The sequence below is a fragment of a genome, unplaced genomic scaffold, assembly GCF_019419815.1.
Source record: "Pyrus x bretschneideri cultivar Hongxiangsu unplaced genomic scaffold, Pyrus_bretschneideri_v1 Contig91, whole genome shotgun sequence".
NCBI classification, from domain to species: domain Eukaryota; kingdom Viridiplantae; phylum Streptophyta; class Magnoliopsida; order Rosales; family Rosaceae; genus Pyrus; species Pyrus x bretschneideri.
Genome location: NW_025999833.1, coordinates 323,105 through 337,540, shown reverse-complemented (window position 1 = coordinate 337,540; position 14,436 = coordinate 323,105). Strand labels below are relative to the sequence as shown.

Genomic DNA, 14,436 nt, shown 5'->3' with positions numbered 1-14,436 from the left:
CTCAATGACTATTTGCATAAATTTTTATAAGAACAATCTGTAAATAAGGAATTAAAATATAAACAGTTTAAATTGTTGAAAAAGGCCACGGATGGAAATTTACAAGAATTTCATCAAAAAAATTTATTTGAGCAATCACTCTCTCTCTCTCTCTCTCTCTCTCTTTCTATATATATATGTGTGTGTGTGTGGAGATGGATCCGTGATATTTTTTTTTTACATAATTTTTTATACACATTTTTTGTGAAGTTTACTTCATTATGAATTTTAACGATCCGAACCATCTGTCTATTTGAACATACTGCGCTTTTCTTTTTTGGACATTCAGCTAGGTACACTATAAAAGGTGAATGAATGTCCACTTCAAATGTCACAATAGTCCACCTAGTGGGTCTTTCACTCCATTTTTAAATTTATAGACACGAATGATAGCTGGATCCGAGTACTCTCACAAAAAGGAAAGTAAAAAGAGGCCAATAATCCAATTCAGATGATCCAAAATTGACTTCCCTCTTCCAACTTTGATATTTTATCAAATAGGTTGAACATATATATAGTGCTACTGCATGACTAAACATAACACCTCAAAGAAAAAAAAACAAAACTTTATCAGCTTCCTGTAACTTTCAACCTTCAACAGATTTTACAAATGAGAGTTACATACCACAAATATAAGATTTGATCTTCATCTTCTCGTTTTAATCAAATAACCAAAATATTGAGTTTTCAGTTGCGTAGGTTTGATTGATCCTCCTTACAAGGTCACTGTCATGATCTCATACTATCAACAACTGTTGTTTTAGCCGGCCTTTTCTCATTCTATATTGTTGCCTTTTGTTAGGTTAAAATTTTCGTAATTTCCCACTTACTTGTAACCTATACGGTTGATTGGTTATGAACATATATAATGGTGATTATGAATTTGATATATATAATATATCTAGCTATGACTAGTCTCATTGTAATGACAAAACTTCATGGAAATTGGCTAATATGATAAAACAAAAAATATATGTCATTTCCCTATTTAGACACATTATTTTATTTTAGGTTAGTTGTTTCAGCACTTGAATGTTGACTCATTAGAACATCTAATTTCCCAATCTTTATTGTGCATCATGAGTGCATCATAGGAGTCTTTGTAGACTCATTTTTATTGTATGAATCCCCTGTTTCATTCAACATGATCGACCTGTCCGTTTAGAGTGGATCTTTCTTACTAAACCGAGTGTAAGGGTGGGACCCGGCTTCAATGTCCTCATTTTCATACACTCTCATCCCTTCGTATTTTGTGCGATCACGGTTAAGTCACGTTAACATTTTATATTGATTTTTTTTTTATAGAGCTAATAAGAGAAAAAACAATAGTAATATAAAATGTTGACGTGGCTTAACCGTGACTGCACAAATAGGAGGGGATGTGAATGTATGGGAAGTGGGAAGGCAGAGAAGCCAGGTCCGTAAGGGTGTGCTCAGTCTAATCTCTCACCGTCACTTATCTTTTAAACAACCAATCACTTTAAAACCCTCTTTAGTTACAAACTCACGCTCCAAAACTCGTCACCGAGATATATACCACGGGTATACTTGCATATGTACGTATAAATTCTAAGGACTTTCTTGAGTATTCTAAAGGACTTGTTACTCTAAGTATTTTAACCGTTAAAAAAATAAAATCTAATGCTTAAAACATCCATAATATCCAGTACTCTGGAAAACCGCGCCCCCCCCTCCTCTTTTTTTTTAAAAAAAAATAAAACCTATTCAAATATTATGACTTCCAATTCCATCCAAAGAAAAACAAAACATGTTTGTGGCATATGTTTGTTCGAGACGCGTGGATATATGACTTTCAAACTTTAGTTCTATTTTCTCTCATTCTGTTCAATCATCAGCTACAAACTATTATGACGATAACCATTCTTTTACTTTTCCCTTTATTAACGTACAAAGTTGGCATCGATCACCCCTTGATTTTCTCTTGGATGGAATTTTTCCTCCTTAGCTCACATTTTATGGTTATGAGACGTTTGTATTATTTTATGGATACATTGGACACCTGTCACCTCTACCCTATCCTCTCAAACTTAATTTGTGTCACATATTATTTATGTACAACCAACTTAGCGTTAGCACATATAGTCCCTTCCTTCTGTTGAGGGTTTGATCATTTATAACGTGACTCTGCACTATATTTTAACGATTTAACTGTTCATCTTTTATATTTCCCTCATAGATTATTTCCACAAAAAATGATTAAAATCTGAAACCATTGTTTGTTGGATTAATTGGTAGTGATATTAGCGTTTCCTTGAAAAAAAATGTATGCAATTGGATGTTCTAATCGATTTGGATTTATCTAATTTTTACAAGAATGACATATACATGGATGATGTACTAAAATATAGACCGTTTGGATTGTTGAAAAATGTTAATGAATGAACAACACAAGATGTCCCTCAAATAAATTATTTCAGGGATCTCTCAAAGAAACGGGACTATATGTATTTATGTATGTATGTGTGTGTGTGTGTGTGTGTGTGTGTGTGTGTGTGTGTGTGTATGCGGGTGTGTGTGTGTGTGTGTGTGTGTGACATACATATGTGTGTGTGTCTATATAGCTTGTGGAGGAGTTTCCAAGGATTATCATGGTCAATTTTTTGGTGGTTTCTGCCAAGGGATTGACCATCGCAACTCTTTCTTTGCAGAATTATTATTGGTGTAGAGTTGAATTGTTTTCAGACTATGTTGGCTTTCCTGTCTACCACTTCTCAAATTAATTTGCATATTTGCATATAGGTTTGACTCACTTTCTTGTTTTTTTTTCTTAACCTTGTGATGTTGCTTAATCTGTTTTATAGGTTTGGGTTTAGAGGAGTTAGGTTTCATACTCCCCCTCTTTCCTTGTATCTTTATTGTTCTTATTTCTAGAATGGTAAGTTTTATGTCCCTCTAACTAGGTGTAACTTCTTTTTCGTTATCATTAAAATTCTACTCGTACCGTCAAGGTTTTCTAAAAAAAATATAATATATATATGAAGCATGACACACCCCGACCGAGATCGGAGCGTGCTGGCCGTCACACGAAGGTGACGTAGCCATGTGCACGTGCGGAAGCTAATAAAGTAGTAATATAAAAGTACGAATAATTAAAACTAGCATACAAGGTACTAATATAAGTGCTAGTAAGTGAGATACAATTTCAGAGCAGGTCTAAAGCAGTCCAAACAAAAACGACAACAGTAGTACGCCCGAAGGCGACCCTACAATGGGGAGTGTCTGTCAGAAACGCCGGAAAGCCCTCAAGGGAAACCACCGCAACGGCTAAGCAACTAGAACCTGGAGGGGCGCAAAACAAAAGCGTGAGTGGGCAAAAACAAAGCTTTCGAAAACCATTTATAAAATACTTACTAACCCCTCGCCGTAAAACCCGTATACTTCCCAGAGAATAAACATATAACCGTATGTATAAACATGCAAAACATGCTCAAGGGTATGCCAATCATGCTCAAGATATGCCATGCCAAAGCCTCATAATGAATGTAAGTGCCCAGGTATAAATCACATCAATAGCATAACATCTGGCAGCCGGAGTCACCTAACGTGACCTGTACGGCTGCATCTAGAGCTCCAATCTCAACTCTATAACTGAACCTGCCCACGAGTCGGAACCACTCAAGGTGGTCTGTACGACAGGCCTGGGTGTAACATATATATACGCTCTAGTGCTACGATCACGTGAAGGCTGTGCGAATAATCGCGGGTCACCTACGAGTCGGAACCACCTAATGTGGTCTGTACGACAGGCCTATGCACCTAACTTGGATCTAAGCTGAGCGTGTGGTGCGGGAGGTGAACATCACGTGAAGGACTGTGCCCTACTCTAGGCGGGAGCACTAACACCGGGGGTGCAGGTTATGAGCTCTTGATGCGAAACGAATGTGACACACACAAATTAAACCCTCTTTTTGTCAATTGTAGTATAAGTATAAGTAGGGATCGTTCTTAACCGGGGATTAGGAGGGATTGCAAATCACTTGGAAACTGACTCAAAAACGTAAAATAAAGTTAAAAACGTTCACAAAGACTCAAAGGACTCAAAACAAGTTCAAAAGACTCAAAACTGCCTAAAAACACTAACTAGGCAGTTTCTGACCTTAAACCCAATGTTGGACGAATTTAAGATTATGGTTTGATTCAAACGTAAAAACACAATATAAAACACTATACTAGACTCAAAGAATGCAAAACTAAACTTTAAAACACTAAAACAAACCAAAAGACTCAAACATCACCCAAAACACTCAAAACAGCCTTAAAATCACTTTCTGGGCAGTTTTGAGCACTTTGGTGAATTTGGACGAATTTTGGGAAATAAATTGAATCAAAACACTTTAAAACATAAACTAAACAAAGTCTAAACACTAAAGAACAAGAAAGTAAAGGGGGGTTTTAAATTGACGAGAATTGAAATAACGAAACAAGTTAATAAACTAGACAGAATGTAAAGATGAATTTGATGGAATTGAATGGATGGGAACCTAGCTAAGGGGTTCATCTCCATACATGTTATACTTGCATAATAAAATGATTTCCAATTGCATTTCAATAAACTATGATACTCAACACCCCAAGTTAACCGTGATGCACTAATTAACCTTCAAATCTTCCTAACGTTATTGAATTGGATGATGCATGCGACAATTCAAAACATTCCCCACAAGTCCTCAACATGAATGCATAGAAGAGGTACAAGCAAGAATCATTACGCTCTATGAAAATTATAAGTGTTGACGAGGCATTCGTTACTATGATTGCATGAAACTTATGCCAAGAATTTGTTTAACGCGATTGTTTATAAGCAACCTCCACTACTTGTGAATATAAGTTCGTAACTATTAGGTGAAACTCACTTATATTCTAGCGTCATATTCATGCATGAAAATTAAGCGTGCACTCTCAATAAGCATACATAAATAAGTTATCAATCAAACAGTTAAACAAATTGAATCCACAACTTATGAAACGCAATTAGAAGTAATCAAATCAAAATGCAAGCATAAACATATATTTCGAATCCCCCCCTAGCCAAGGGGGGTTTAGTTGAATTTAAACATTGGAATCAAAGAAACACCTAAACATTCCAACAACTCAAACTTGAATTGTATGAACGTTTAGGCCCTCTTCTCTTCCATTCCTCATTCGTACAAAACAAAGAGTATTGAAATTAAACATTGAAATCAAAGAAACACCTAAACATTCCAACAACTCAAACTTGAATTGTATGAACGTTTAGGCCCTCTTATCTTCCTCTTCGTTGTAGCACAAGGTCTAAGGATAGTTTGATGGTGTGAATGGTTTGGGGAGTGGTTGGAGTGGCTGCAATGGAGGAGAAAAGTGTTTTGGTGGCTGCTGCAAGGGTGTGGAGAGGTTTTGACGAATTTCTGGAATATGGAAGAGTGCATGAGAATGAATGAGAATGAATGCTTATTTATAGGTGAAATGGGGGGAACATGACAGCTAGGAGGGAATGTGGCTGCATGTTTGAATGATTAAAGGATGCATGTGGATTGGAATTGCATGTGCAATGAATATGTGGCTGCATGTGCAAGGGGACAATCTGAAAATGCATGTGAAAGCATGTGTTGGCTGCAATGGTGAAATGGATGGGAGTGCATGTGGCTTAATTAATTAAAGGGAGTGCATGTGCAATGTTTTAAAGGATGGAATGCATGTGAATATGATGGAAATCTGATATGGTGATGGGAGATGCATGTGGCTGATTTATGCATGTGAATGCATGTGGCTGCAATGGATTAGGAATCCTTCAATTTCGTCCATTCCTTTTGCTCCAAACATAAGCTATCCATTCCAAGTCCAATTTTGCTCCAAAATGCTCCAAAATGCATCTTTTTGCTTCCTTAGCCATATGAACCTAAAAACACACGAAAATGGCTTAAACGACTAAAACAACTATGAATTAACAATATAAATGCACGAAAACAAGCTAAGTAAGTCGCCTAAATATGCTTCTATCAGCTCTCTAAGTCTCTCAAACTACTGCTGAAAGTAAATATGAATACCACTTACCTGGCACTTACCTGTGCGTCCACAGCACCCAATATGCATATATATGTATGCCACTACTAATGTGTGCAATGATGCATAAACGATAATAATAACATGCATGGCATAAGGCAAATAACCCTTTTTAAATCAATTTCTGGGAATATATATGTATATAGGTATATACGGAAAACAAAAGCCCACTCACTGGTATGTAGAAGGGTCGTAGCCCCCCTACCTCGCGTGTGCACGTTCGTCCTCGGGGTACGTGTCACCTAAATGCGAAACAACTATAAAAACGTTAACTTTAAAGCACATAACCCATTTCTCGTAATAACTTCTCATACATTGCTCAAAATGGACAAATGAATATACCAACGTGCTCTACACAACCTCAGGATCACAACCAAATTTTTAAAATAATTTTCCTCCGCCGCACGCGCCCCCACGCGCCGGCCAAGGCACGGACCTACGCGCCCCCCACGCGCGGCCACGTGCCCTGCACACTGACGGTGTCAACAGACGCCGTTAGGAATATTCCGTTAAACTGACGGAATATTCCGTTAAACCTAACTGACGCCGTCACTGCCGTTAGGAATATTCCGTTAAACCTAACGGAATATTCTCCTTTCTTCTCCGATCTACTCTCGCCGGACTCCGGTCGCCGGAAAACTGGGAAAAGTTTAAACTCACTATTCTCCTTCGTTTCTCAACCATTTTCTATGATTCTTGGACCAAAAGAAAGCCCTAGACTAGTAGAATCACGTTGGACCACTTTTAAAGGCTAAAAATTACGCGATCATACCTGTCTCAAAACTCAAAACTCGGCCAACTTCGAACCAAGCCTTCCCGACGTCCAATTTCGTCCAACGAGCTACTCCGACGCTCCTTAGGACCTCACTAAGACACCTACGAGCTCAGAAATCCCAAAAACTCAATGGATAAACTTTGCATGAACAGTACTCAAATCGGCCATTGTTGAATCGACGTGAAAACGAAGTATTTCTCACCTGAAAATGGTATGTCTGAGCTCGCCTCGACCTCACGAGTTGAATGGTGTCCTTGGTTTCCTCGATCTGTGATGGTTTGGGTGGTTTTGGTGCTTGTCCGTACGTATGATGATAACGGGAAGGAAGAGAGAGACACGGGGGAGAGAGACAGAGGGAGGGGAAGAGTGACTGTGTGTGTGAGTGTGTGTGTGTGTGGTCCAACACATGCCACACCACACAAAACACCCACAACGTGACAAAAACGAACTAGGGGCAAAAAGGTAATTTCACACGTGCGTTTTAATAATCCCGGGACGGGATGTCACAAAGCATTTAAGGGAAGGAATCCTTATATATATATATATATGTGTGTATATATATATATATATATATATATATATATATATATATATATATATATATGGGGATTAGTTGTGAGGCCCACACCACATCGAACTTTAACAATTTGAATCGTCAATTTTTCAAGTTGTACCTTGTTTGTACCATATTTGACCAATCCCAAAACTACTAAGCATCGGTCAACAACATACCGTCAAGGACCCACAAGACTTTTCCTCCAACCAAGAGGCCAATCACAACACGACACATGTCGGTATTAGAGGCCAATCACAGCGCAACACTTGTCGATATCAGAGGCCAATCACAACACAACACGTGTCAATGTCAGAACAAAGCTAGAAACTCTCTTCTATAAAAGGGGATCATTCTCCCACAATAATCCCTAATGTCATTTGTACTAAACTATTCACTAGAACTCACTAAAAGAGAGCCTGAACCTATGTATTTGTGTAAACCCTTCACAACTAATGAGAACTCCTCTACTCCGTGGACGTAGCCAATCTGGGTGAACCACGTACATCTTGTGTTGTTTGCTTCCCTGTCTCTATTCATTTACATACTTATCCACATTAATGACCAAAGCGACCTAGCGAAGGTCACAAACTTGACACTTTCTGTTGTACCAAAGTCCTCGCCGATTTTGTGCATCAACATACCTCATAGATCATCCTTACAAAATATTAGCCAAATTGGAAATATTTGAAGCATCTAATTGAGTTCAAAGAAATTGACGAACACCTTGTTCTCTAAGAATCATTGAAATTTCATCATGATAATTAAATAGGCAAATGATTTCGGATTGAATTGAATTTTTGTAAGGATGATATATGAATCAAGGCTTACAAAATAGATGGTTTGAATTGTTGAAGTTTAATCCTGGTTACTCTCAGGGTGTTGACACTCGTATCATTTATTCTATGGGAATCTGACCTATCCCTAGCAAGGTTCCTACTATTCTTCATGTGCTTTGGTCTCCTCTTGGTTTTCTTGGATTAAACTTAATACAAATGTTGCTGTATGCGGATGAGTTTTCAAAGATTGCCATGGTCATTTTCTTAGAGATTTCTACCAATGTATTGGTCATCACAACCCTTTTTTATTTTTTTGTAGAGTTATTAGCAATTATTCATTAGGGTTGGCATTGTTTTTGGCTGGAAAGTAACTCTTCTAGTGTTATTTCCGTTCTCCAATTGACTAATTATGATTTTCCTTGGCCTCTTCGTACGCAATGTTATATTTGTTTGGATCGATTCAGAAGATAACTTTCTACACCTCTCACATATATCGCAAATGAAATGTTTTTAGGGATCATTTTGCTAATATGGGCTTGTGTTCTCCACATTTATTATGGCATGATTCTCCTCCCCCAACAACTCGTGCTACTTTGTTTTCAGACTATGTTGGCTTGTTTGGCTTTTGTTTCTCAAAAGTGCATCTCGACATATATGTTTGTCTTACTTTTTTTTTTTCCTTACCTTGTGGTGTTGTTCGACTTGTTTACAGGTTTAAACCCTTGGGCTTTAGAGGGGTTAGGTTTCATATCCCACCCTCCCTTCTTTTCCTTGTATCTTTTTTGTTTTCAGTTCTAGAGGGTAAGTTTTATGTCACCTCTTCATTTTCATATAAGTTTTCTCCTTTTTTGTTTCTTGTATTATGAGGGTAAGGTTTTAGTCCCTCGTAACTAGGTGTAATTTCTTTTTTTCATTATCAACAAATTTTCCCTTGTACAACTAAGGTTTTTCACCCAAAAAAATAAAATTGTCTAGATATGGTTTTGACTTTCTAATTTAACTTCATATTTCCAACAAGACTTTTTTTATTAGCACCCCACATAATGTTGAATACACCCCATATTAAAATTTAATATTAAATAATTTATATACCCTAATGCAATGCCAATTTCGACCTCATAAAGTTTTAAAAAAATTAAAAAAAAATCTAAATACATCTCAAATCACTTTTAACGTGTATATCTGAAGATTATTTATCTTCTTCAACTCTCAAAACCATTCTCACCCTCTGATGTAGAACAAACCTACTAATGAAAATACAAAGAGACATCAGTAAAACTAGAAAGAGCTCAAACAGGTACTGAAAGGGTGTTGTTCGATCAAATAAGCTTAAGTGTTATTTCGAAATACTGTAACTCTCAAAGAATGAGTAGTGTTTGGTTTGATTTAGAGGGAAACGTTAGTGATTTTGAAGAGCTTCTCTAAGACGGTATTGAACATAATTTGTTGCAAAAATTTGTGGTAGGAGTTTGCCCCTGCGAGATGAAAATGATGTAAGGAACTTTCCTATTGTTTTGAAGAATCTGAGTAAAAGACTAAAAGTGAAGAATTTGCAACCTAAGATTTCAAATGATCATATTGTGCTTGAGGCATAATCGTGATATAAGTGACTAGAACATGATTTGACATGATCATTTTCGTGCCGATGCTGAAGAGAAATTCAAGGATTTTACTATGTTCGGGAAAAGGGGCAGACGGAGGCTAAATTCATTTTTGATCTTTAGTCTATAGGGCTTAGAGAGTCACTATTTTTGTTATTTTATTTACGTGCATATTGAGGGAAGCCATAGCCAAGAAAGAAGGGAAATTGTAATTGTATTGGAATCTACATGTTAAATGATTAATAAGATTTGTTTTTTTTTTTTTTAAATCTAGTGGATGTGAATTGTGCATTGGCTTTTGACATTACTGTTAATAATGTGAAGAGTGTGGTATGTATGTAAAAAATGTAGGGTGTATGATGCAAGGCACATGTTGAGAGTGTGGGGTGTGAGGATATTATGGGAATGTAACAGGAATTTTAATTGAAAAGGCAAATGTGAGATGTATTAAGTATATGAGGTGTATTCAACAATATGTAGAATGTTAATATAACAAGCCTTCCAACAACTATGAATATTTAATTAATACGTGTTAAAATAGTTGGAGAGTTACTACGGATGATAGAGGATGAGATAAAGGTTGCCTTTTGTATTGCTCAAAGAGGTGTTTTTGCATTTAAGCTTTTCGCGCGTCTGTGAATGTGTTCTCCTTCCGGTTAAAAAAAACCTGCACTTATTTCGTGATTCACCAATGCCTCGTCGGACGAGAGATTTTTCAATGTGACCGTCACACGGAATGGTACACCACGTGTCGTTATATAAAATATGGGATATATGTGTTTAAAAGTTAATAACTTAAAAAATAAAATTTCTCACTACTTACATAAAAACACGTGATGTACTACCCGTGTTCCCGTTACATCTAAAAATTTCTCCTGTCGTACGGTCAAACTCCTATACGAGGAAACTTGCAGGGTACACGTTCTTTATGCATTGCTTCTGCACGTGCTCTCTCTCCTCTCTTTCCCTCTCTCTCTCTAAAACCCTTACCGTAAATATAAGAGGCATTCCACTACATAGCGAGATAAGAAGTACATGAGTCTCACTATGCATTGATAGCAGACTGGTTCATTTTGAATGCAGTTTTGATACAACATGAGGAGGTTGTGTGCATTTGACAGGCAAATCAAAGAGTAGATTAAAACAGAGTCGGAGGGTCCCACAAAAGGCATTGTTAAAATGCAAAATTAAGTGGAGAGTTGTAAACCATTCTGGCAACCCCAACCCCAACCCCTCGGCTTCCGTAAAGCCAAAAATAAAGAAAGAAGGAAGAGAGAGTAAAAATAGTAAAACAAGTGAAAGCGTAAGAATGAGCTGGAGGGAGATATTCCGTGTGTGGGATTCGAGCTGTAAATGAAAGGGGCACGCCGCACACCTTCTCTCTTCCTCTCCCAATACCCTATAAATATTCCCACCACTTCACTTGTTTTCTTCACAACACAACTAGTTGTTTTCGTCCTCTTCTTCTTCTGCTGCTGCTGCTACTTAATAGTTTTCTATTTACTAGTCAGTCGGTTCACTACAATTTAATTCAATTCAATTCCAAGAAAAACAAGAAATATAATGGAGTTGAATCTCCTAAGCTACATGTTTTGCATCTTTGCCTTTCTTGTCTTATTCCTCTTTGTCATCAATTCCCTCATCACCAAGCTCTTCACTCCGGTTCGCCGGAAATTCCCACTTCCACCGGGTTCCTTGGGCTGGCCTTACATTGGAGAAACCTTCCAACTCTACTCTCAAAACCCAAATGTCTTCTTTGCCTCTAAACAAAAGAGGTATTTGCTCTTTTAATTCACATCTCCGTTTTTTTTTTCTTTCTAAATTGAGTGACTGGCTAGTTGATTTTATGTACTGATGATATATGTTTTGAACATTTTGATTGATAGGTTTGGGTCAATCTTCAAAACCCACATCTTGGGTTGTCCATGTGTGATGATTTCGAGCCCGGAAGCGGCCAAATTCGTGCTTTCTCGAGCCCATCTGTTCAAGCCAACTTTTCCGGCAAGCAAAGAGAGGATGTTGGGGAAAGAAGCCATCTTTTTCCACCAAGGAGATTACCATGCCCAATTGAGAAAGCTTGTCCTTCGTGCCTTCATGCCGGAAGCCGTCAGAAGTATCATCCCTGACATTGAATCCATTGCCAAAGACTCTCTCAAGTCTTGCCAAGGCCGCTTGATCAACTCCTTCCAAGAAATGAAAACGGTGAGTAATTATTGCCACTCCCCACTCTCTCAACAGAGCAAAACAGAGAGAATTCGAATTAGAAGAGCTGTAAATATACAGCGCTCGGGAATGTTCTCTAGCCAAATGCTGAATCTAAACTGCTACACATGGCAAAAATGGAGGTGGTTGTCTGACGAAACTGACAGCCGCCTCAACTAGTTTGACAAGATTAACAGTCGGCCAAGAGAACATTTTCCTGCAGTGAATTGTTGTGCTGATATAACATTTTTGGTTGACATAATGTTAAATTGTGTACCGATGAATCAATTTTTGGTGGTGCAGTTCACATTCAATGTTGCACTCCTTTCTATATTTGGAAAGGATGAGATTCTGTACAGAGAGGATCTGAAGAGGTGTTACTACATTCTTGAGAAGGGATACAATTCAATGCCCATTAATCTTCCAGGCACACTGTTTCACAAGTCAATGAAAGCAAGGAAGGAGCTTGCTCAGATCTTGGCCAAAATTATATCTAAAAGGAGGCAAAGGATGCAGGTGGAGGAGGAGGACCATAAGGATCTTCTCGGATCATTCATGGGTGGCAAAGAAGGCCTCACGGACCAACAAATCGCCGACAACGTTATTGGTGTCATCTTTGCTGCCCGTGACACCACGGCCAGCGTCCTGACTTGGATTGTCAAGTACCTTGGGGAAAACCCAAGTGTGCTTCAAGCTGTCACTGTAAGCATTCTAATCATCAAATTCATTTTTTTTTTTTTTTTGAAGTTCCTTTTTTGGGTTCTAATTTTTTGTAATGGCTGTGATTCTACAGGATGAGCAAGAAGCAATAATAAGGTCAAAAGAAGAGGAAGAGGATAAAGTTCTGAGTTGGGCAGATACCAAAAAGATGCCCATGACTTGTAGGGTTATTCAGGAGACTCTTAGAGTTGCTTCCATTTTATCTTTTACTTTCAGGGAAGCTGTGGAGGATGTTGAATATGAAGGTCAGTAATTACCAAACCAAACATTTACTACTTTTCTTCTTCTATTTTCTTACTTGAAATTACTTTAAACTTAATAATCTGTTGTTTGCTGATGATCAAATATTGATGTGTTTTCAGGTTATCTGATACCAAAGGGGTGGAAAGTTTTACCACTTTTCAGAAATATTCACCACAGCCCAGAAATCTTTCCTGACCCTGACAAGTTTGATCCTTCCAGATTTGAGGTAAACCCTACCATCATCCGCCATAAATTCATTCTTCATTCAAAATATTGGATAACATTGGAGATAGATGCATGTATTGTATAGTGGATATATACTCATCATCTTTATGTTACTGTCTGACACAGGTTGCTCCAAAACCCAATACATACATGCCATTTGGCAGCGGGAACCACTCATGTCCAGGGAATGAATTGGCCAAGCTGGAGATTTTGGTCTTTTTGCACCATCTAACAACAAAGTACAGGTGGGTACTTTCACTTATTTGGTAGTTTTGAGGGGAGAGGGTAGGCATGCAACGGGCAGTGGCAGCACTGCAGAGCTGCAACCACCACCTCCTCCTCAATTTCTAAAAGCAGAATGTTGTTATATTTATGTAAATTAAATAAATTTGTTGATCTGGTTGTGGAGGTGGCTGACATGTTATGTATGTGGCTTTATGCAGATGGTCTATTGTTGGTGCACAAAATGGCATACAGTATGGCCCTTTTGCTCTTCCCCAAAATGGCCTGCCCATCATATTATCTCCTAAAACTATCATATAACCCCATGATACTCCCAAAACAGTCCGGGTCCCCAACTTTCAGACCCTGACCCTTGTGGCTGCGACTTGACAAACAAATCAAGAAATATACATTTCATGCACGAGAGAGAGAGAGAGAGCGCGCGGGCTAGCCACAAATCTTATGCATGAAGAAACCCAACCCCATCCCCCCCCCTCCCCCCAAAAAAGTCCAATTCCTTTTTTCGCAAAAAGAGAGATGCAAACGCAAAATAAACATGTGAGAGAAACAAATTAATCATACATCTCCATCACCTTCGTCTGCCCAATTTATATCTCAGTATACTTAAAGCCACCGTATATTCTAATCACGCTCCAAAAACACCCAAAAAGTCAGAGAGGTCAAGATACAGGAAATTAAACATGTTGCGGCAGAGGAAGCCAAGCATACAAAGAAGAGTATTCATACACCAAAACATGATATGCAAACCATATCATGGTTTTTTTTTTTTTTCTTTTTCTTTTTCTTTTTGGCGTGCAAGAGATCATGAAGAGGAAAATTCCTCACCCAATGTGACAATTGTATTTAAGTAGGTAAGGTGTATTCTAATTTCACAATATTTTTCTTGTTTTTTAAATAAATGCAAAGAGCCGCAAGGCAAAAATGAGATTCAAATGAATGGAATTAACAAAGTTAATTTTGTTATGTATATGTATTATTTCAATTCCAACGACTGAG

The 14,436-nt window shown here is 37.8% G+C and overlaps 1 protein-coding gene across 1 annotated transcript; it reads left to right on the top strand.

Annotated features, from left to right (window-relative positions):
- Positions 1-11,244: 11,244 nt before the first annotated feature.
- Positions 11,245-13,908, top strand: LOC103931125 (abscisic acid 8'-hydroxylase CYP707A2-like). The gene is made up of 7 exons (XM_009340537.3): positions 11,245-11,582; positions 11,694-12,009; positions 12,313-12,711; positions 12,803-12,974; positions 13,092-13,198; positions 13,324-13,442; positions 13,641-13,908. The coding sequence occupies exons 1-7, from the start codon at positions 11,371-11,373 to the stop codon at positions 13,738-13,740; spliced, it is 1,425 nt and encodes a 474-aa protein (XP_009338812.2). The 5' UTR covers positions 11,245-11,370; the 3' UTR covers positions 13,741-13,908.
- Positions 13,909-14,436: the final 528 nt, after the last annotated feature.